Consider the following 23123-nt stretch of genomic DNA (forward strand, 5'->3'; position numbering starts at 1 on the left):
CCGGGAAGAGGACGCCCAGGAGAACCAAGCCTGACCGCAGCCCGTATCAGGTCCCCGTGACCTCTGAGCCAGCATGTAAGACTGATGACAGCACATGTGTGTTCACAGTGGGCGTCAAGGCTGACAAGCAGGAGAGCAAACCAGCTCAGAAGAAGCTCTGTGACCTGGCCAGGGTCAATGCCCTGGCAAAACCTGGCGGAGAGACACGGGAGCACGTGCCTCATCAATGTGATGCTTTGGATGTGGCCAACGAAACTGGGGTCATCTAAACAGAGTCCAGCTGGCTAATCCTAGATATAACTTTCTGACCATAAAAAATAAATAAGAGAAAACTGTTTATGAGTTACAGATTTCAAAGTATGCGAATTTTTTAATCTGGTTTGCAGGTAACTTGTAAGAAGTATAAATGGGTTGGCCTTAAACATGAACGAAATCAGGGACAATATACCTTGTGCAGCATCCCACAGGGCTAGCGTCACACAGGGGTGCACACGCACCCCACACATGTAGATCCAGGTAAGCCCTCCTCAGGTCTCATGTCTGCACTGCTCTTGACGCCTCTAACCAATGGCCTGTCTGAAATCAGGCGGCTCGGGCAGTGGGTCCCACGGAGACAAGGGACATTAGCGGAGGCTACATGGAAGCAAGAGACTGCCTCCCAGGGCCCTCAGAGCCCCAACAAGAGAACTTGCTTAGCCTCCTGTAACCGTGGTAATGAGGGAGAACAAATATTTGTCCTAACTCTCATGTTCTCTCCAGGGCTTTCCTGAAGAGGGAGGAACCAAACCTCCTTGCTGATGTCCTTCAGCCCTTCCTGCCCCATCCAAGAAGGTTCCCAGCATCCTTCCCACAGACGCCAACGTGTCCATAGAAAATCGGTAGATCTGAGTGGGGGCATACAAAAGAAAGGGCACAGGAACCAGGGGCAAGCTGAAAGACGGCATGAGGTGACAAGCTAGAAAGAAAAGCCCAGTCCACTTCCCGGGGACAGGGGGACTGTTGGGTAACTGGTGAGCTGGCAGGACAAGAAGAGATCCAGAAAGCCCTTTCCAAAGGGAATAAAGAGGGGGAGGCTCTTTGGACTTCCAATTTCTTCCCTAGCATCTGGAGACTTACACCCCTGCCTGAACCACTCCTGAGAGTTTGGGTACCTCAGTGAGTCATGGAGAACAAATTACCAAAGGAGTACCGTAGGAACAAGACTTTCCCGTCATATCCTGGAACAGAAACTGCAAGTCTCCGCTACCCTCTTCAGAAAGGGGAAGGTCTGAGGAGAGCTACTTGCACAAAGGGGGATGGAGAAGGCTGAGTGAGGCCGGACTCCTAGCTAGCTGAGCAGTCCAGGCCTGGTGGGGCTCCAGAGAGGAGTGTGACACTTCAAATCAAGGTCACCTCAGGCCCCGGCCTCATCACCTCAACAGCCTGCTCGCTCACAGTGAGTCGGAAGAGAGTCAGGAGGGTCAACCTCATTACTTCACAAAGCCCAGAAAGGTTGTCAGCAGAGTCCTACCCCTTGCTTGCCATCAGGACCCCTCCAACATCCCCATCCCACCGCCCAGCCTCTTCAAAACCCTGCACCCCACTGAGAAATCACACGAAACACTTGAACTTGTCACTGCTGAGCCATACGGTTTCTTCTGCTCATTCAGGTCCCCTGAGACAGCAAGTTCTTTGAGACTCGAGGACCGTGGCCGTGGTTTGACCCCACAGGGCCTGGTGCAACACCGGCCACGCACAGGCAGCACTTCCGAAATGCCTATTGATCCATGTGGGTATAAAAACCAGATCACACAAAATGTGGGCTGGGAAACAATCACAGCATGCCCAGGGAGACACCCCAAACCCCGCTCCCAGCTCACCCTGCACCATCCACAGTCGGTTCTGGCTGGGAGCTGGGCTCTCTTTTAGCCCATCTGCCCAGCATCTCTTCGGCTGCTTTTTCTCAGCTTTGTATTAGAAAAAAAAAATCCCCTTGAAAACACAAACAGCAAAGAGGTGGGAGAGCAGGAGTAAAGGGCCAGTTGCAGCAGGCATGTCAGTGGGGCAGATGCCTGGGGGGCAGATTCTGGGCTGGAGGCCAGTACTGTTCCAGCAGTCCCTTCCTGGAGAGACAAGCAGCTAGAGTTGGGGCAGTCCCTGGGGGGCAGGGTGGAATGAGAAGAGCACTTTACCAAAAAAGGTTTGGGTCTGGGACTTTAACTTACTCTACCCTCACTAGGAGGAACACAACTCTATTCAGTGGGACCTTCGCGGGGTCACTTCCCATTTCTGGGCCTCCAGCTTACCTAGGAAGGAAATGAATCACCCATCCCTCATATTCTGTCTCCCAAGCTAATCGGCCAAAATGGTACCCCCTGCACTCCCTGCCCCAAGCCTACATGGCCAAGGAAATGTCATGAGACACTAACCAGATGCTGGGCTGCGGGGGGCTGCTGAACCTCAGAGAGCCTCCAGCCTCCAGGCTGACATCTCAGACCTCCCAACTCCATCACTCTGTGCAGTAACCAAGGGAGGGAGGGAGGGTCAGCGGAGCAGAGGCCTGATGACCCCCCCAACCCCCCTCCACACACACACTGAGGACATTGCCGATCTACAGATGCCTCCACCTGGAACTGGTGGGGAAGGACAGGGCTTCAGTCCCCATCCTGAAGAACATAGGCTGGTAGGTTTAACTTAGAAAAGTCTCACCTGGAGAGCCAGCTCTGCTGTAGGTCGATGGCAAGCTCCCGCGAGCTAAATATCCCATACAGCCAACACAGGCTGGACATCCACCAGGCAGCCACCCCACCCCCAGGTCTGGGGCCCACAGAACCAGACGCAGTCACTGGCCCCGAGAACTCAAGGTGGGGAGGAGCTGGACCACCAGCAATGGACATGGTCAGCGTAGTCCAAAGAACATGCCCTCTGCGCTGAGCAGGAAAGGAGGGGCGTGGGTTTAGGCCCCATATTCACAGGCTAAGTCTTAGACACAGAATGAGTCCGAAGAACAGTCACAGGAGACCCAGGTAGCCCACATATGCGGACCCTTACCCCACAAAAGGTCCCTACCCCAGCGTGAGTCCTCAAGATGACCACTCAGGAGGGGTCCTTCCTCTCAGTTCCCAGCTCTGACTCTGGCTTTGGGACTTTGGAAAGTAAAAGCACAGGCTGGGAAGTTCCTGAGCTGAGCTCAAAGAAAGGGCAGAGCATTTGGGGTGGGCTGTCTCCCGGCTGCGGGTCAGTAAGACGTCCCGTGGCTGCTTGCGCTGGGCCTGCCTGGGGGCCGGAGGTTCACGGGAGCAGAGTCCACACACTCAAGTGTCCCACCTTCAAGCCCTGTCTACTCCTCCTGACTGTCACTCCACCTCTGCTCACTCCTCCACCTCGTCTCCCCAGAACTTTTCTCGCTTCCAGGCTGCCAAACCCACATGGCCACCACGTCTTACTCGGCCTTGGCAGCAGCCGACACAGCTGCCTGTCCCTCCCTGGCGAGGCCCTCCTCAGCACCAGCTTTACCTCAGGGCTGCCCCAGGAATCTTCTCTCCCTACCCTCTCCCTGGAGGGCTGAAAGCCTCCTCTCCCCGAGCCCAGTTTCACCCTCTCTGTGACTTTACCTCTGGCTTCACACCCTTCCTCGGAGCCTGCCCCCAAATACTCTGCTGCTCACTGATATCCCCAGTAGTGTCTCAAGCACAGAAAATATCACCCCAAACCTCCCTCCTGGGCCACCCCATCTCAGAGAATGTGCCATTTATCCAATCGCTCCAAACCTGGGGCCATTCTTATCTCCTACCTGTCCCCAAACCCCCATATTTCATCAGTCAGCCTCCTAGAAGAGCTGGCCACGTCCAAGGGGTCCCACAGGCCCCTCAGGGTCAGGCCGCCATCCTCTCCCCAATATCCGCAAGCAGCCTCCCGACTCCTCTCCCACTATCCTCCTACCTCCCGCGAGCATCCTCCTGCGACCAGCCAAGGCAATTTTTTCCAAAGCCCTATCATCTCCCTTTTCACGACACTTAAAACCTTTAATGACTTATCTGCCCCAACTTAGGGAAAAGACCAAAATCTTTAGCAAAGTTTCCAAGGACTGTCTCTCCGCCCCTAACTGCATTCTCCGCTCTGTCTCATTTTCTTTGGGCTCCAGAGCAGCATCCTCTCTCCCGCCTGCAGCCCTCGGGCCGCGGCAGCTCTCCTCCCGCATCCATGTGCCGGGAAATGTCAGCAAACGCAGACTCCGACTCAGCTATCCGGAGTGAGGGTCTACAGCACTTCCAAGTGCCACAGGCACTGCTAGTCCCTCAGCCTTACTTGAAGTAGCAATTTCTGAACTTTCTCTTCCCCCTGACTGCACCTAAGCCCCACTCGACTCTCAGAGCCTACTTTAGAGATCACGTCCTGAGCGCCACACAACCTCTCCTGATTTAGGTTAGATTCCCACACACACACTAATATTGTCCCCTGGCTACACTGTTTTATCCTCTGGGACATTCATCACACCTAACATTCTGTCCCTCGTCTCTTGAAATTATTTTTTTACCTTTTGCTCCCTAGCTAGACTACCAGCTCCCAGAAACCAGACTCCACATGCTAGGTTGGCTCCCAGGCCCCCAGCAGCCAGCTCTGATCAGCATTCAGCAGGAAGTTGTTGGCCTTGCGTGGCCTCCTATTCTTCTCCTAGTAGCACCTCGCTTTCTTTTGAGAAACCCCTCTGCCCTTCACACTCAGTTCTTATGGGTAGGTGATGGCCTGAGACCTAGTTCTTATGGGTAGGTGAGAGCCTGAGACCCAGGCCTGGCCAATCAGAGCCTTCCACAGTGGTTGGTTCAGAAATAGATCATGTGACCTACAACAGGCCAATGAGCTTCCTCCCAGAGACTATTATTAGAAGTCCCAGGAAAAATACATTCTTCTTTCCTCTGGAGCTCCTAACCAGGTAGGAGCTGCTGTTGCCATGCTGCTACTGCAGAGCATAGCCTGACAAAAAATGAAACCAAACAGGAGATGGAAAGAGACAGATTTCCTGGATGCAGCCATGCCTACAGTCTATACTTGCTATCACACAGGCAATAAATTTGTCTTTATGTTTAAGCCAAAGTGAGTTATGTTTCTGTCACTTGCAACCAAGAGTCCTGACTAATAGAAACTTCAAATAAATACTGGGTCTTGGATTAATGAAATGGGTATATGAGTTGGTAAAACCTTCCAAGGGAGCTTGGCCACTCCTCCTACGAGACTTCCTCCTCCTTTTATACTCTCACCATCCTTGAGCATGCCACAACCAACTTTGCAGACCAAGTTGCTGAAGCTCAGGATAGTGATGTGCTTCTGAGGATGACAGTGTGCAAATGAGCCCCCCGGCACCTGGCACAGGTCCCGGCACTGGGGTTAGCCTGATGAAGGGGGGCTGGCTTCTCAGTGCCCTCTGGGTAGCTACCACATGAGTCAGGCCTATGCCCTACCCAACCCTGAACTCCTAATCCAACCAAGGCAGGCTCAGGCTGCCCTCCCCTGCCATCCCCCTGTGCAGACCACACAGCTCTGTGTGTCCAGGATGACAATGGGAAAAGGTTTTTATCTACTTCCTTTGGGGGTATCACCTTGCAATGGATCAGGTCAGGGAAGAGAGAGACAACAAGGAGTAGCAGGGAAGAAATGCCTACTTATTTCCATGTGAGTCACCACACAGTAGGGCCCCAAAACAAAGATGGGGCTGGCTTGATGTCCTGTCAGATGATTCAGGAGGCAGGTGACTGCTTCAGGGTTAGTCCTCCTCGGACATTTGAAGGAGGGAGAAGGGAAGAGCACTGGGATACTGGCTGAGCCAAAACCCCTCCCTGAGGGCCAGCTGAGGTCTCTGGGGCCATCCTTCCAGGGGGCATTAAAATATAAAGGCAGAGCTACCCTTCATGAAGGCAGACAGCACAGTCTAAGGAGGGACTAGAAATGAGAAGGGCTTGTGTCTGAGATTCTGGAATGTGGTTTCCCAGGACAGATTTGTCAATGAAATATTAATAGGAGAAGAACTACTGAACCCCAGAAACTCCAGGGCAACTCTCCACAGAGCTTGGGGTGATGGGGACAGACCAGAAGGCTCAGACAGAGGCAGGTAGGCCAGCATGAGCAAGTCACTCAAGTCCCAGGAGGGCCCCAGCCCACAGGACCCCAGGCACCAGTAGACCCTAGGGCACCCAATGCATTCTAAGTGTCCCCCACTTAATCCTGCCGGAACCCTGTGCTGGAGCCCCGCAGCTCCATAAGGCCTCACACTAATTCCCAAGCTCCCTCCAAGCCCACTTCAGCCTGTCACTGTCCTCACTGCCCCTTAAAACCTCTGAGTCTCAGTCACACTTTCCTCTCCCATTGGGGAGCTCAAGTTGATGCTGCCTCCGGGGATGTCAGGGCACCAAGGCCGCCCAGGGGACAGAGCTGGGCCTGCAGCCAAAGCAAGAGCCAGGCCTTGAGACTTCCCCCACCCAGCCCCTTACCACTTAGCAACTCGGAACCCCTTATCTTACCTTCATGGTGGGGGGGGCAGTGAGAGGAGGAGACAGCGGCCGGTCCGGGAGGGCCACATCCGAGCTGTTGGCCAGCTCCTGCTTCCTGTGAAGAGGCCAGAACACACAGAAGCAGTGAGAGAGGGCTGCCTGGGCTGTCCCCTTCTCCCCTTTGAGCAGCGGGGCTCACGGACACAGTCCAACACACACCATGGAAAACTGTAGTGCATTTTCTTAGTTGGGATGGCCTTGACTCTAAAGCAGTCACACCAGGTGAGGTCCTGGCCCACCAGCATCAGCATCACCTGGCAACTTGTCAGAAATGCAAATTCTTGGGTGCACCCCAGGATCTCCAGGGATGTAGCCCAGGAATCTAGGTTTTATTTAACAAGCTCTCCAGGCCATGCCAATGTACACTGAAATCTGAGAGACAAAAGTCTTAAGGAGATAGAGGTCTGGGACTGGGGTGGGAAAAGGGGAGAAGAGTCAATGTATATGATCCAGCCTTCACACACACACACACACACACACACACACACACACACACACACACCCTGGACAGAGGCCTGACCCTGGCAGAGCAGGCTGCCTGCTGTGGAAGCTGCAGATAAAACTTATTTTAGTCCATGTGGGCTAGGACCATGGAGAGGCAGCTAAACAGAGTTGTGTCACCATGACAACATGATTGCGACAAGTTAGCTGCTCTCGCACACTCCCCACTTTCCATCTGGCCCTTGCTGGTGACCGGGGAGTGCTGGTCTGCAGTCCCATCCCCAGGCGGAGTGTTTGCCTGAGTGTTTGCCTTCGGAACAGTGGTTACACAACAGGGCCAGCTGGGCAGAACCCGGGGAAGTCCCCAGATGAGCGACTCTGATGTCTGGACGCTCCCTGGCTATGTCCTAGGTTGGGGGGCGAAGGGCAAGAATAACTATCACTATATTAAGAGTCTAGAAGATCAGGCTGAACCTTCCAAGACACCAACTCTGCCACCATCTCCTTCTCCGGTGTCCCATCTTGAAGTCGCCGCAACTTAGCCCGACACCTGCTACCACTTAAATGACCAAAGGACCCTCACTATCACCTCGAAAGAATGTCGTGTCCTGCCAATGAAGGCTACAGCTCCCCTACCAAGCCTTGCTCATGAGAGAATCCACCCCCCACATCCCCAGTCCCAGCCCTCCAGCTTTCCGGAGGGAAACCTTGCCTGGGGCCCGTTACCACCCAACCCTGGCTCCAGTCAGACCCATCCAAGGGAAACCAGGCAGCCTCTACCGGGCCCTGTACCCCCTGGCACAGTGCCCCCTGCCCTGCAGCCGGCCATGCCGCACTGTCCTCTAGACTGCAGGTAAGAGCTTCTGACATCTGGCGGGGCAGAAGGCCCTTCTGACTCCACTGACCTCAGCCCAGCCAATCCCCCTTCCTGCTCCTCCATCTGTCTTCCTCCTCCTTTCTCGCTGGTCCTTGTCTCACTCTGACGGCTGGGGGGGCTGAAGAGGAGGGGTCCCCTTCCTCCTGACCCAGACTGTAACAACAGCAAGCACCGAAGTCCGAGACTCAGCACTCGTGCACCTGTGTGCACACATTCAGACACAGAGGAAAGGCATCTTCCACCTCGCAGCTGGAGCCACCGGCTTCCCTTCATGGGTAGACTTGGAAGGTATCACTGTGGGGTCCACTGGGCTGCTCTGGTCCTCACCTACCTGTGGGCCTGGCAGGGCCGAGTCTGGCACAGGCTTGGCCCCCTAGTCACTCTGCCTGCTCCTCAGACACCTGCGCCCAAGAGCCATGATGAGAGAAAGAAGAGGGAGGAAGGATGGAGAGAATGGGGAAGCACCCCCTAAAGTGAGGACAGAGGAGGGGAGCTCCCCCTCAGGGGCAGGAAGCCTGATAGGGAAGAACATGATAGAGAGGGGAGGGAAGGCACATCCCCACCCAAAGTCTACAATGGGGTCAGCAGAGGCCCTGACTTCTCCCCTGGAGGCAGTTTGTGGCAAACCTGGATATCCAGGTACACAAAGCCTAGAGGAGGGTGATGCTGGAGGTTTTGTTTTGTGTTTTTTGTTTATAAATAAATAATATTTTATTTTTACATCATTTTGTGCCTTTTTCCATCTCAGTTGTAATCCCCGTGGGCTTCCCATCACCAATTCACCCATGTGCCATCACCACAGTCCAGTGCACTTCCCTCCCCTCACTGGTTTTGATCCCATTCCCCACTCCACCCCCGTAAAATGTCTCTGGTATATAGCTGTTCATTATCATTATTATGTTCTTGCCTGCCTGGTCCATTATACTCCTGCTATGTGTGAAACCATCCGGTATTTTTCCTTTTCTTTCTGCTTATTTCACTAAACATGATCCCTTCTAGTTCCATCCATGTTGCTGCAAAAGACATGTGTTTGTTTTTTGGTTTTTTTTTTTTTTTTTTGGTTGCTGAGTAATATTCCATTGTGTATATATACCACATCTTTTTAATCCAGTCATCCACTTTTGGGCATTTGGGCTGTTTCCATGTCTTTCCAATTGTAAATAAAGCAGCAATAAACATGGGGGTGCAGGTATCTTTTTCAATCAGTGTTTTTGTGTCTTTTGGGTAGATATCTAGGAGTGGGATAGCTGGGTTGTATGGAAGCTCCATGTTTAGCAGTTTGAGGAACCTCCAAACAGTTTTCCATAGTGGTTGTACTAGTTTGCATTCCACCAGCAGTGCAGGAGAGTTCCTTTTTCTCCACATCCTGCTGGAAGTTTTTAATATCACTAGTCAAAGACTGTCCATCTAAGTCACACTGTCTGACTCTCTGTATAAGGTATAAGATGTCCACTCCCGTGGATGTGATTATTCTGCAACGTCCCTAAGTCCTGGGCATAGGACCCAGCCCTCCAGAGGTGGTAGTGACACCCAGTACTCCCTATGCCAGCCCATCCCCCTTGATGCTGGAACAAGTGCTAGGGCTAGTCTTCATGGTAAGGGCAATCAAGGTGGGCAACAGTGTCTTCCGGTGGGATGGACTTCTTGGGTGATGCTCGGAGCCTGGACAATGCTGGAGCAGGAATGAGCACTAGTGGCTATGGCTCTCACGTGGCCTCAGAGCTCTGGCCCGGACCCCAGAGGAGACCCAGTGGGCCAAAGGTGTGACTGGTGCCCTCAAGAAGACCAGAACTAGGAGTACACACAGGCCTTTGCTTCAAATTAGAATCTCCCTAGCCTTGGTATATAGATATCTCAGAGAGACCCCACTGAATTCAAATCCAGGCTTCCTTCTAGGAGTCAACAGCACTCATCGAAGAGATAACTGCCTGTTTGAGTGGAACTGTGGTCCACAGCTCCTAACCACCAATACAGTGAGTGTGACCTTATCTAGAAATAGGGTCTTTGCAGTCAAGGTGAGATGACGTCATTAGGGCGGTCTCTTAACTCTCCAGGTGTCCTTATAAGAGAAGATGGTGACGGCCATGTGATGACAGACGCAGGGAGAATGCCACATGACAAGAGGTGGGGACCAGAGTGATGCAGCCAAGGAACACCCAGGACTACTGGCCACTACCTGAAGCTAGATGAGGCAAGAAAGCATTGTCCTCTGGAACCCTCAAAAGGAACTGACACCTTGCTTTTATTTAGACTTCTAGCCTCAAGCACTGAGACAATCAACATCCTCTGTTTAAGGTGCCTGATCTGTGGTTGTTGGTTACAGCAGCCCTAGGAGACAAACAATCCCAGAGTTCCAGGTTCCAGCCTTGGCTTTGTAATTGGAGGGCCGCACCACCCCAGTGAAGGTCAGCTGGGCCCAAGCCCATCCTGCTCCGGCCCTCAGCACCAGGGACATTCATGTGTGATCACCCTCCCAAGGCCAGCCAGGGCCCGCCTCGCTACCAGCTGGCGCTGATAAGATAGAGCAGGAACTTCAGTGCTTACTGCAACTCCAGGCCCTTGTCAGGACAACATATCACACAGGAGAAGGTGAAAGTGACATGACTCTACCAAGGGGTAACCTTGAATCTGTTCTAATTTAATAAAAGCCAAGTTGTTAGCAGAGGTGGCAGCCTGACTATTATCTGTAACAACTTTCTTATAACCCAGTGATTTTGACAAGGGCCATGGCACAGAGGCTGAAAACTGCCCTTCCAACCAACTTAGCAAGGTTCACACATAGCTATAAGGACGCAGGTCCCCAGATCCACACAGAGAACCCTAAGAGGAGGGCTGGGTAGGGCTGAGAAAGAGAAGGGAGAAGGGAGAGCATCTGCCCAGCTTCAAAAGAAGGCTGGTAAGAGCAGACGTAGCAGGCAAGTCAGGAGACCCTCCTCCAGCCTCTGGGGTGCCACACAGCATCCCTCTGCCCAAAGCTGAGTGGCGTGGAGGTGCCCCACTCTGGAGCTCTGTCCCCAGGAGCACAGGACAGCTTGGAGAGGCTGGGGAAGATCCTAATTGGCTTTAGTCACATGCAACTCTCAGGAGGAAATGATCAAAGCAGCCGGGGGTGGACGCTGATGGTTCAGAGGAGATGATTCACCCAGATGGAGTTGTTGGCAGGGATCTAGACAGACACTTGAAGGAGGGTCCCACGTACAGCAACCAGTTTCCAGGGTCCTCACCTCTGCCTGGGATGACTCTGCCCTGGACCATCTGAAGTCACTGCAGCTGCCACGTTTCACACATTTCTAGGAAAGTGCTACATGAGGAATCAAGAGATTCCTGTGCTCAAGTTTAGCTCTGCGTGCTATCCCTGTGTCCTCCCTGTGTCTGTTCTTTTATATGGAAAGATCAGGGTGATAAAGCGCTAAGAAATTAAACATACTGGCTCTGAAATAAAACATGAAGTCCTATATAAATTCAGAATCTATTACATGATTATCAGTCTTATTATTAATAAAACTCACAGGACCAGGATCTGATCTCTTAGTGGAGAGAGAGAGAAGCAAAGATCCAGGATTGTTTAAATGCCTTTTAAAATATATATATTTTAAATAAGCACCAGTTTGAGTCCCAGGGATCTATGCTCAGGGTCATAAGCATCAGCTAACAAACAACAACAGGAAAAATATTCACCAGCAACAGCAGAAGACTCTTCTGCCAGGTTGAAGCCCTCTCTCTGGCAGGAAGTTCTCCCCTTGTCTGCATCTCCCACCACACCAGCTCCCCAGCCACCCCACCATGTTTGGCTCTACTTCCTCCTACTTTCCAAATAGCCAGGCTAAAGAAGTACAGCTAATTATACAAAGACCTCCCCCAGGAAAACCAAGTCAAAAGGAATAAGGAACATTATTCAAAAGTCAAAAGGTAGAAACAATCCAACTGTCCATCTTCCAAGGAATGAGTCAACAAAATGTGGTGTATTCACAGGGTGAAATATTATTTAGCCGCAAAAAGGAGTGAGGTACTAATACATGCTACCAGGAGGCAGAGGCAGAGACTGGAGTGATGCGGCTGGATAGACCTCAACATCATCACGCTAAGTGAAAGACGACACTCACAAAAGACCACATAGTGTATGATTCCATGGCTATGAAATGTCCAGAAGAGCAAATCCAGAGGCATAGGCTAGATTAGAGGTTGCAAGGTGAGAAGGCAGAGGAAATAGGGACTGGCCGCTAATGGATAAGGAGGTTCTTGTCAACGTGAGAAAAATGGTCTGAAGCCACATAGAGATGATGATTGCACAACTCTGTGAATATTAAAAACCACTGAACTGTACATCTTAAAGGTGAAGTTTATGATATGCATTTATATCTTAGTTATTTTAAAGGAACGAGAAAAAAGGGTTTGAAATGTGTTCCATCTCTATCATTCCTGCTGCCTAGGTTCTTCCAGGCTGCCTTTCCACACCCTAGGCAGGGTGCAGGTTCCAGCTTACAGCAGCACTAAGCAGGTTTCCTCACCACGCTGTCATGTTAAAAGCAACACCTTTCCTCCACTCCCAGCTCTCTTCAGTATTTGCAGCATAGACATTGACTTGAGGAGATTTTTAATGTTCTAGCTTTTCACATTTCCACACCCTTTATAACCAACAAGACTACATTCAATAGGAAATAACATAACATAATATAATCTCACATGACAACATTAAAAAGCTTCAAGAGGAATCCCAAGAAACAGACACAATAGGAAAGAAAGGAATGAGAACCCAGAACAGGCTCGAGCTAACTGTAGCCCGACAAACTGGACCCTCAAAGTCCTAACGTCTCTGGGCCCTCCCTGGTGGCGCAGCAGGTTAAAAGCACAACACAAAGAAGCTTAAGCCACTTCCATATGAGTTCGATCCCCGCCTGCCCCGGAGGAGATCCACATGACGAGGCAGACCTCTCCTGACTCGCCAGCTGCTCCCCTCAGAATACTTCGTCGATCTGCCTGTTCTGTCTCTGGTGAATCCTCTCACCCTCCGCATCTCTGGCCTGTACCCCAGTTCTGTACGAATAAATAAATAAATCTTTAAAAAAAAAAAGAAAGGAAAGAAAAAAGTCCTAGCGTCTCTGATTTCCCCTCTGCATGAACTCAGAAAGTGTGTTCAACTCTTCAACATGACGAGAGTCTTAGACAGCTTTCAGCGTAGTAGAGAATGTCGTGGTCTCTGGACAAGCTGGGCCTGGGCGAAGGACAAGCAGACACCAAGCTGGGTAGGGCTGAGGGTTCGCGTCCATTGGAGTCTGCCTGGCTATTCACAGCAAGCCATGGCCCGATGGAATGATCACGAAGCCTGCATTTTAGCAGCCAGCAGGGCTGGGGTGTCCCTGTGGTTGGAAAACAATGTTTGAGAAACTCTATCCACACGTGGCAGCACAGCCTGGCACCACCTTGAGGACGAGGCTCCCACCTTGAAGGGCATAGATGGGCAGTGGGTACAACGGATCAGATGCACCAGCTCTGTGGTCCAACAGGCCTGGATTTTAGTTTCATCATCACCCGGATTAGCTATGTGATTTGAGTCAGGTTACCACACTCCTCCCTGTAAAATGATATAATGTATAATGCCTCATTAGAGGTTTGAATAAGCCTATAAAGCACTTAGCACAGAGCCAGGGAATAGCAAAAATAAAGTAGCTGCTCCCCATCTATGTTCTGGTGTCCAAAGGCATCGTAAAATGAGCTAGAAAGAATGGGCCTGATGGAGGGGGCCAGAGCAGCAAGCAGTCAGAGGGAGGGGGGAGGCAGGGACATCTTCAGATCTTGGGGAACTCAAACGCCCACATACTTTGAACACTCAGCCTAGGAAGCAGGGACAGGAGGGCCCAGTGGCCATGTGGGGGCCACCAGGTTCTGGTCATGTGCAGCCTGCAGGGAACAAACTTGTTAGGGCATTACTGTCTGTCCTGTGCTGGGACCAGTGTGGAAGAGGGCTGTGGGGAGGGTAGAAAGGGGGATACAGGATTCAGGAACAAGAGGCTCTGATAGGTGGAAGAGTTTTTCTGCGAAGGATCAGGTGTTGCTCACCTCTTAGCACCTTAAAGGTGTCACACATCCCATCCCTGAAAGGATGGGATTCCGAGCATGACTCTGGACCTCCGGGGAGTCCATACTCCCCAGGAATGATATATGGCAGCCCCTCCTGACCTGTGCCCACCCAACCCCAGGGTTCATGGGCAGAGACCAGCAGCCCTGGAAGAAACTGTTAGACACCACCCAATAGCCTGGTCAACAGAACAGAGTCCCAGAGAGACCAAGGGAGGCACCCAAATCTGCATCCAGCCTCGCCCACGCCCCAGCAGGGAGCACCTCAGCACAAGCAAACCCCAAGGGAGCAGCACATCTCGGGAAGAACCTGCTGGAAGCACAGCTAGTTTATGCACGGCCATAAAGCATGAGGAATGGCAGTGCCCCAGGAGCCCACAGGGTCCCCCCAAGGGGAATACTGACAGCAGGATCCCAGGGCTCACAGCTGTGTCAGGGTGCTGTCGGGGTGACCTTGGGGGTGGGGCAATATGTGGCTACATGTGGGACAGAGAGAGGCATGGGCGGAACTCCACACCTACAGCCTCAAGGACAAGGTGGCTTCTTTCTGGGTATCTGAGTAAGGACAGTAGTGCCCTTCCCTGGAGGACACTGAACCCCTACACTGGGCCAGTAGGAGACCGCACAGGTACTAAGTGGAGCAAGGCGCGACAGGGCAAAGCTGCCATGCAGTCTCTATGGACAACAGCCATGACACCCAGTATGGACACTAGCCACGGACGCCCACTCACGACCCTGGCTGGGGACGACTGTTTCAGAGCTGATGGACTAACATCACCCCCATGCAAATCTCTACACTCCTGGGAAAATCAGCCTTCCCCAACAGACAGCTTTTATAACTGAATGCTGCTGTGACCACACATGTGAGCAGAGACCCTGAGACTTCAGTGGTCTCTGAAGGGTCACGAAGTCAGAAAACTTAAAGCGCTGCGCCTCAAACTCGAGATGTCGGACTGGAACTCCTGGGTTTCCCCACAATGGGAAAGTCGGCTCCCCACGTCTGGGACCTGCAGGAAAGGAAGAGAAGGCACCAGCCAGCACCTTCTCGTGCTCTTTAAACTTGAATTCTTGGAGGGCAGAGGAGACTGTGTCTAGCATGAGAGGTGACATCTGAATTATTTACAAGCATCTGAGAAGACTATCCAGGTGGGAAAAGGGAAAATGTGGAAACCATCCTGAAGCCACAGCACTCCCACGTGAAAGACCCATTTGCCAAAAGTTAATTGTGGATTAAACAGATAGAGAACAGAGCGCCATGGGGAGACAGGGAAGCGAAGGTATCTCAGCGGGGTGACAGCTGAGCTGTGCCTTCAGGAAAGGCCATCGTCTGCCTGAGAAAGAGAGAAGAAAAGGAAAAGCGGGGCATGGAGGAGCGCAGTGGGGCCCGTGGGAGGGCTTTCTGTGTCTTCGAGGCAGAGGGAGCCTATCTCTGGGGCTTAGGAGGCCCTCAAAGTGGGAAATGCCAGCAAGTAGTCCTGGAGCTTCGCATGTCCTCAGCAGTGTCTGAATTGATGCAAACATCTTCTCATGTAGTACTCACAAGATCCCTACGCAGCAAGTATTAATGAACCCACTTTACAGATGGGGAAACTGAAACCCAGAGAGGCTAAGTAACTTGCCCTCATTCCCACAGCGGGACCAGAACATGATACAGCTAGGACCTACGCAGTCTGGCGTCCCAGTCCATGATGCTAAGCCCTGTGCTGCACTGCCTAACGGGAGGAGCAGTGGCCCCCTGGAGAAGAGAGTCCCCAGAGCAGGCGGTTCTGGGATGGTCTTTAATCGTAGGGTTACTTACTGGCCTTTTGTAACGCCCTGCTGTGCGTAGCGGTCATTCAGATTCAGATTGTGGCAGGACATAGTCGCCTTCTAAAGGACTTCATTCAAGTTTTTAAGACTGAGTTGGTTGAAGGAAACGATCAAGTATCTGGTGTAGGCGGCACATAGACATGCAGGCAGTGACCGTGGAGTGCAGATGATGGCTCAAGTGTGGGAAACCGGCACTGAATCATCTGAACTCTACCTCATGGGCAAGGGGAGCAGCGGATTTGGAAAGTCCAGGCGTCGTGACCTGCAGGGCTCTGCTGGAGGGCCCCATGGAGGCCGGGGAGAACCAAGTGACTGGGAGGGGGAAAGGTGGATGGAGAAATGCCATAGGTGGACTCTACTGTGCTCATGCTCATTGAAATGAGACGGTCAGGCCCATAAGACATGTCCAAGGCAAAATTAAGAGGCCTAGTGACTGAGGGTAAGGAGGAAGAGAAAGCTAATACAAAAAAAAGTGAGAGACTTGGGTTTCAGAAACTAAATGATCGAACTGCAATCAAGACACAGACTGAGTAGGAGAGATGAGTTTGCAAGAAGCAAACAATAAAGCATTCATTCTGGACAGCCTGCAAGGCAGAGGCCGCTAGGAGACACAAATGGGATGAGAAAGAACTGAAGTCTAAGACAGAGAGATATAAGGCAAACAAAGCGGAGACTGAGGCCAGGGGCAGGTGTTGGGGGTCGGGATGAGAGAGGGGCAGTGTGAGAACAGAAGCCGCCGAGGACCAAGTGTCAAGGAGGCAGCGCTGGGCCGTTCCTAGATCTTGCACGGGGCTGTTTCCCAGGTGCTGGGCAACTCACTCAACTACGTGTGCATGCCATTCCACTCATAAACTTAGACTGCATCACCTGGAAACTGTCGAGTGAGCAGCTTCCCTCACCTGGTCAGCAGTTCTGCTTGGCACAGCCTGGCCTCAGTTGAGGGAGCCACATCATGAGCAGAGCAAAGGCAGCCAGCTCACAAGGTCACAGCCTCAGACAGCTTCAGAATCAGAAATCACAAAACTACAGCATCACCAAGACACAGGATATCAGCATTTTCCCAAACTGCTAGTATTTCATGATCTAGATGGCAAGTCCATGGGTGCTTATTTTATGAGTGAGTTTGGATGTATGACAGATCTCACAATAAAAATAAATTTGAATAGTTTCTCACATCTTCAGAAGATATAAATAGAGATAGGAAAATATAGATACAGTATTAAATTTGTGCAGGCTCCATGATAACATAAACTGACCACATGCGTTCACTTTGCCTCTTCTGAAATCCCTTAAAAAATGTTTTAAAAAATATATAAAATGACAAGGGGAAACGTACAGGAAGGAAACTTTTAGCCTACAAGGAACTCCAGGTACTTGGAAGATGGACAGGGGAGACAACCTGAGGAAGTGTTTGATATTTGAGATACTGAGTCTTTGGATTGCCCTGCCAACCTCTGTCACTTCCTCAACCAGATGACTTCCCAACCCCCAACCACCCTGAGAAATGGAATAATCCCTGATCACAGACAACACCTGCGTTGCTCCAATAAAAAGGGCAGCTTGTTTCCAAGGGCTACCGTGCTGCTGGGAGGCACACCAGTCCAAACACACAGAGCTCCCAATCTACTTTCTAGCACCAATCCTGGGCACAGAGAGCCAGTCAAAGGTGACATTTTAGGAAATCCCCCAACATAAGAGAGACATCAAAATAAACAAGAGAATCTGAAGGAAATCCTCCACCTTAAGAGAGACATCAAAATAAATGAGAGCCCGAAGGAAACAGACAATGCAAGGAACCAAAGGAAATTTCAAAAAACACTAGAAGTGAAGATACTCAGAAAACTAAGATTTTGTATACAGGACACAAAGTGAAAACGATACAAAAATTATCATGGACAAGAAAGAGTTCTTACATTTTACACCCAGGCACACTATTAACTAAGTTTCAACGTATGGACAACAGAATACAAACAATCTGAAAAATGCAAAATTTACATCCTTGAACCCTTTCTTGAGAGAGTCCTGTGAAAAGTATCACCAGTCCAATAAAGGATAGAGAGCTCTAGTAAAGGTCTTCTGATGTAAAGAATAGAATTGATAGTATACCAAATGGGTACAAATTTTTGTTGGAAAAAAAGTTACTGAATTATGGTAGAATGAATAAAAATAGTCAAATAGGAAAAAAAATCTAGATACATAGACAACTATGCTAATGGAGGAAACATGAATTAATCATTAACGCCAGAAAAAAAATAAAAGGTCACATAAGAAAAAAACATAATGATAGCACCTACATTTGCTCAACAATAAACAATATTGACCCAGTCATAATAAGCAAATATTAACTATTGAACAGAACCAAAAAATGGTGCCATTGGGGAGAAACACAGCTTACTAAGTGGTCCTAGGATTCGGGCTGACTTCCTGGAAAGTCCTAGGAGAGAAAGAGCCCCATCTAGTTTCTAACACAGTGATGTGTTAAACCACCCATGCTAAGAAACCACTCGGCACTGCTGGCATTGGGAGCTACTCTGTCGCCAAGTGAACCAGCTTCCCAGCTAAGCCATCACTCCAAGACTCTGCCTCTTAACTGTTAACAATCCTGAATGAGCTACTGATCAGAAACTCACAAGGCTGGGAACTTTAATCATTGGTTCAAGCTCAATGACAGTCTCAAGGCATTTCAGAGTAAATATGTCTGGGGTTTCAATTAATAAGGTGATCCTCTATCTATGAATGTTTCATTCATTAGAAAGACAAATGCTTGGAATTGTTTCCCAATGCCAACAGAGCGCATGGCCCTCCTCATTCTTGCCCTTTCTTGTCTGTAACCATGGTGCACCATAAAGAGATGAGTGTCCAGGGCAAGGGCTTTGGCCTGTGAGCAAGCAACCAAGTATATCTGACGTGGCCCTGAGGGGCCAGCACAGAGTCTCACCTCACCAACAACATGCTCTAACCCAGCCTACCACCAACACAGGTGAGTCAAACCCAGCAAGGGCAAGCCTCTTGCCTCCTTTCAGAACTGACTTCTTTCTCAGGAATTTTAGGGAAAAAGGCTAGGATTCCTGTGAGCATCTTCAAGGGCATCCTGATGTCTAGCATGGCCTCTGCAGTATTCTATGAACTCTGGGTAGTATTCTTGTAGATTCAGAAAAGGCCCTCTGTTCTCACTGAGTCAGGAGGTGGACTGGCCAGGGGAGGGCACCACACAATAACTAAGATATCTAATAATGATCTACAACCCACTGCCCTGGTCAGGCCCACTTTCTGACCTCTGTTCTGAGAACAGAGGGCCCTGATGAGCCAGCCATCCTGTCTGGCCTCTCCACTGGTCTCCAAAGTATTCCCTACCCACCGTTCCAACACCCCTCCTAGTGAGTGGGGTGGCACTGAATAAAGGGAAGGATAAACAAGCAAATGAAAAGCTCAGAGTGAGAGCACTAAGTAAAGCAGCAGGAAGCAAGCTGCTGTTAGCTCCACTGCAATTTTCTCTACACACTGTTGTTTCTTTTACTGGCCTTGATTCCTTGCACAAGAGTCCCAGGCAGAGTTAACCATTCCCCACGGGTCTGACCTGTTACCAAGCAATGACCTTCTCTGATTCTGCTGACCTTGGATTACTCCTCTAAATAGGGGTAGTAGAGCTAACAGAAGTATTCTCCAATATCCTCATCCTCATTCTCATCATAATACCAGCTAATGTTTATTTAGCACTATGCTAAACTCCTTACATGCATGATTTTATTTAATCTTTTCAAATGCCCTATGAAGTGAATACAGAATTGTGCTTTTATTTTACAGTTGATTCATAGAAGTGATCTGTAGAAGTTCCCAAGTGGTAAATCTGGGATCCTCAGGACCCTGGCAGGCAAACTCTGGATGGCTCCCATCTTTATGCTCCTGCTCTGGGGTTTTCAGATTCAAAACAGTTCCTGGCACCAGCACCCCTGGCTTCTGAGTGCCACCAGGTAAGCCCCGGGAATCTGACACCACGGCTCATACACACAGAAGTTCTTTTTGTGTTGTTATTTTTGTTTGTTTATTCCACTTTTTTTGTCTTTTGATTTTTTTGTTCACTTTTCTTCTAACTGCGATAAAACCAACCATTTAAAAGTTAACGGTGCCACGGCTTTGAGGACATGCACAGTCATTTACAGTTGATTCATAGAAAAAGTCACAAAAGTAATTCATTATACCCTCTGTTGAAGAAGAGGTAATTCAAGGACCCCTGGGTGTTCAGCCCTACACCAACCTGAGGCCCAAAAGCTGCCTGGGAAAGAGCCTGAGGCAAGTTCTTTTTCTTTTTTTTTTTTTTAAGATTTATTTATTTATGCATTCAAAACTGGGGTACAGGCCCGGGTGCAGGGGGTGAGAGGATTCACCAGAGACAGAGCATGGAGCAGAATAAGCAGATAGACTGAAATACACTGCTGAGGGGAGCAGTGGGCGGGTCAGGAGAGATCTACTGCGCCATGTGGTCACCTCCAGAGTGGGGATCGAACTGGCACTGAAGCAGCTGCGGCTCGCTTGCAGGGCTGCACTTTCACCCACTGAGTCACCAGGGAGGGCTGACAAGTTATTTTTCTAAGAGAAAATTGTTTGTATTTGCTAACTGCCTACAAATATATTCTTTTAAATGATTCGGACTATACAAATAGTCCATGTTGGATTAGTTCAAAGGACACCACTGAGTGAGAGATGATTATTCTATTTCTGATCTTTAAGTTTTGGTGGTTAAAAAAAAAAACCTGGAAAATACATTTGAGAGAATTCAGCAGCACCTAATGCAGTGAAGCGGCCTAGGGAGGGGCCCTGCCACATCTGCTTTCTGCTGTTCTGATGCAACCCTTCAAACCACAGCACGCTAGGCCCCTGGGGGGAGGCCCAGCACCTGCCACAGGGAATCGGGACAGAGAGAAAGCTGCTGTTTCAGCCTTCCTGCTGAATCATTTCCAGCTGCCCTGGTCACTTAAATGACAAGATGATGCATTGATGTCAATAACACTGGAAGGGCCTCTCCACGGACACAGAATTATTCTCCCCAGGAGGCACAAAATCGGCTTCCACAGGCAGCTGGGACCACTGAAAGAGAAGGGTCCCTGCCTGGGTCTCCGTTTTCCCCTCTCAGCTCTGTTCCCTGCCACACCAAACAGTGTCAGGAAAAGGCCACACCTCAGCCTGCCAGAAACATCATGAATAGACACTGCTCCAGCCCCTGGACTCAGAACCCAGAGGGACGGCAAAGAGGAAGGCGCGAAATAACCAAGGAGAGAGGACCCAGGGCTTCTTTCCACTTGGAAATCAGGAAACTACAGATTGGGTAGGACACCTAGGCCCTTTGCTGGCCTCCAGAGCACCCCACACATAGCCTGGCTGCTGTCAGTAACTGTTGAATGAATGATGAGCTTGAGGGTTGCATTGGTTCAGCGCCCCATGAAAACGCCTGATAAGACCCTTCCACCTGACCTCCAGGTCCGAGAACAAGGACTGCCATGCTCATCTCTGTTGAGCCCACGGGGCCTGGGGCAGCACTCATACACCCCCCTCCTCAGACCCCCCAAAAACTGTCTGTTAATTCTGAGGCCTTACATTTGTGTAAGGTTGCACTGACAACATTTGTTATCACCTTCTCTGCCAAGCACAGTTCTATAAAGATGATCAGGACAAGGAGTGATGTTTTCATCTTATATATACATGAGTCAGCTAAGACACAGGGAAGACTGAGTGATTTGTTAAAGGAAACGCAGACAGTTAATGGAAGAACTAGAACTCAGACTCAAGAACTTGACCCCAGATGTGTGATCTGTGCTATCCAGCAGGGAATGAGTACGTGGCTGAAGGAAAGGATGAATGAAAGAGGACAGCTGTGCCCTCCAACTGCATCTCTGCCTCCTCATTGCATTTATTCTCTCACCCCACAGCAAAGCACAGAATTCAACACCCTCACTTTTCCCTGCAAATTTCCCAGGACCACACCCCACGCTCCTTTGTCCCCTCCTGTGCGGAACAATAAATTCACATCTGAGCAAACGAGGGCTTAGCTGTGCCCTTGCTGGGGAGGCCCCTGGTGCCATTGCAAGGTTCACCCAGGTCTGCTTGAGCCAGGAACACAAGTCTCAAGTAGAGGTGACAGGAGGTGATCCCCACAAAATATCCCTGCTGTCCCCACATTTTCCCTGAAGAGACAACAGAGGGAATCTGCCAGGGAGCCCAGGGTGCACACAAATGGGGTTGAGGGGAGCCCACAGCAACAGACCTAGCTTGGCTATTGCTTGAAGGCTGGCTGAAATCACCCAGTCCCCTCCCTGTCCTTTCTAGTCCTTCTCTGGACTAGACGGAGGAGCCAGAAAGAGTCACCCACCTTCCTATCTGGGTCAGAGCCTCTGAGACCAGGCTGATGAAATCCAGGCCACATGGCCGTGAGCTGGGTCTCTCCATCCAGTACCCCCAGGCTGTCTAGATCAGAGCCTGACTAATGCCCAAAGCTCACAAGCCAAGTCCTAAAGGAGGCAACAGTTTCAGTATGCTGCAGATAAAAGAAATAAATAAGACTTTTTAAATGAATTTGTTGCGTAGATTTATAGAACAGAGAGGGGGAAAGTAAACAGTGACAGAGGAAGAAAAGGGAAAGAGAAAAGAGCGGCATGACAGACGTGGTGAAAGGAGGAAGAAAGAAAATAAAAGCTTCTGGAAACAGACGGAAGACACTGCCCTCTCAATCAAGGTCAAAACCCATCAGCTAAAAGGGATCCGAGCTCCAGAAGCCCCCGTGGGCCAGGCGGCACCCTGGCCTAGAGGCCGTGGCAGGAACATCAATGGGAGCCACACCAAAGGCTGGGTCAGGTGTTTCTGGTGCTCCAGGAATCCTGCCCGAAGTGTAAGTGAGGGAGGAAACCTCATGCTCTGGCATCCCTCACACAGCAGTGCAGCCAGCCAACCTGCCTACAGGTTTTTGCCCCAACCCTGAGGAGCTTAGAAACGTTTTGACCCCAGCCATGGGGAGCTCAGAGAAGGTCTCCCTGCCCACAGAGGTGCCTGTGCAGTCCTCAGCAAGCCCCACTGGTTTGGAATCATTCCCAAAGAGCTTCTGGTGCAGAGTGAACAAAGGTTAGAGAATAGATGCTGAGGGCAGAGAAATCAGACGGGGAAGATCATGAAGGGAATGTGGTCATGGTAAGAATTTGACTTTTGTCCATGTTCTGTTCTAAGCAGAACAAAGATGGATTTGGCTTATGAATTCTGAGGAACACTCTGGCTATCATGTTTGGGGACAGCAGGGAGGCCAGTTAAAAGGTCACTCCAGGGACCCTCCCTGGTGGCGCGGTGGGTTAAAGCACAGCATTAAGAAGCTAAAGCCACTTCAGCATGAGTTCGATTCCCGCCTGCCCGGGAGG

General features: G+C 50.4%; 1 protein-coding gene across 3 annotated transcripts in view; it reads right to left on the reverse strand.

The window, feature by feature from the left end:
* Positions 1-23123, reverse strand: part of RAP1GAP2 (RAP1 GTPase activating protein 2) — a 217561-nt gene that overhangs the window by 94580 nt on the left and 99858 nt on the right. For all 3 annotated transcript variants that reach the window (XR_001145542.1, XM_012726333.1, XM_012726334.1), the window contains one exon: positions 6495-6579. Coding sequence is in view for 2 of the 3 variants with exons in the window: in XM_012726333.1 (XP_012581787.1) it covers positions 6495-6579 (85 nt within the window). In the remaining variant the exon portion in view is untranslated. The remainder of the gene's footprint in view (positions 1-6494; positions 6580-23123) is intronic.

Source organism: Condylura cristata, unplaced genomic scaffold (genome assembly GCF_000260355.1).
Source record: "Condylura cristata isolate star-nosed mole 26May11 unplaced genomic scaffold, ConCri1.0 scaffold00017, whole genome shotgun sequence".
Taxonomy (NCBI): domain Eukaryota; kingdom Metazoa; phylum Chordata; class Mammalia; order Eulipotyphla; family Talpidae; genus Condylura; species Condylura cristata.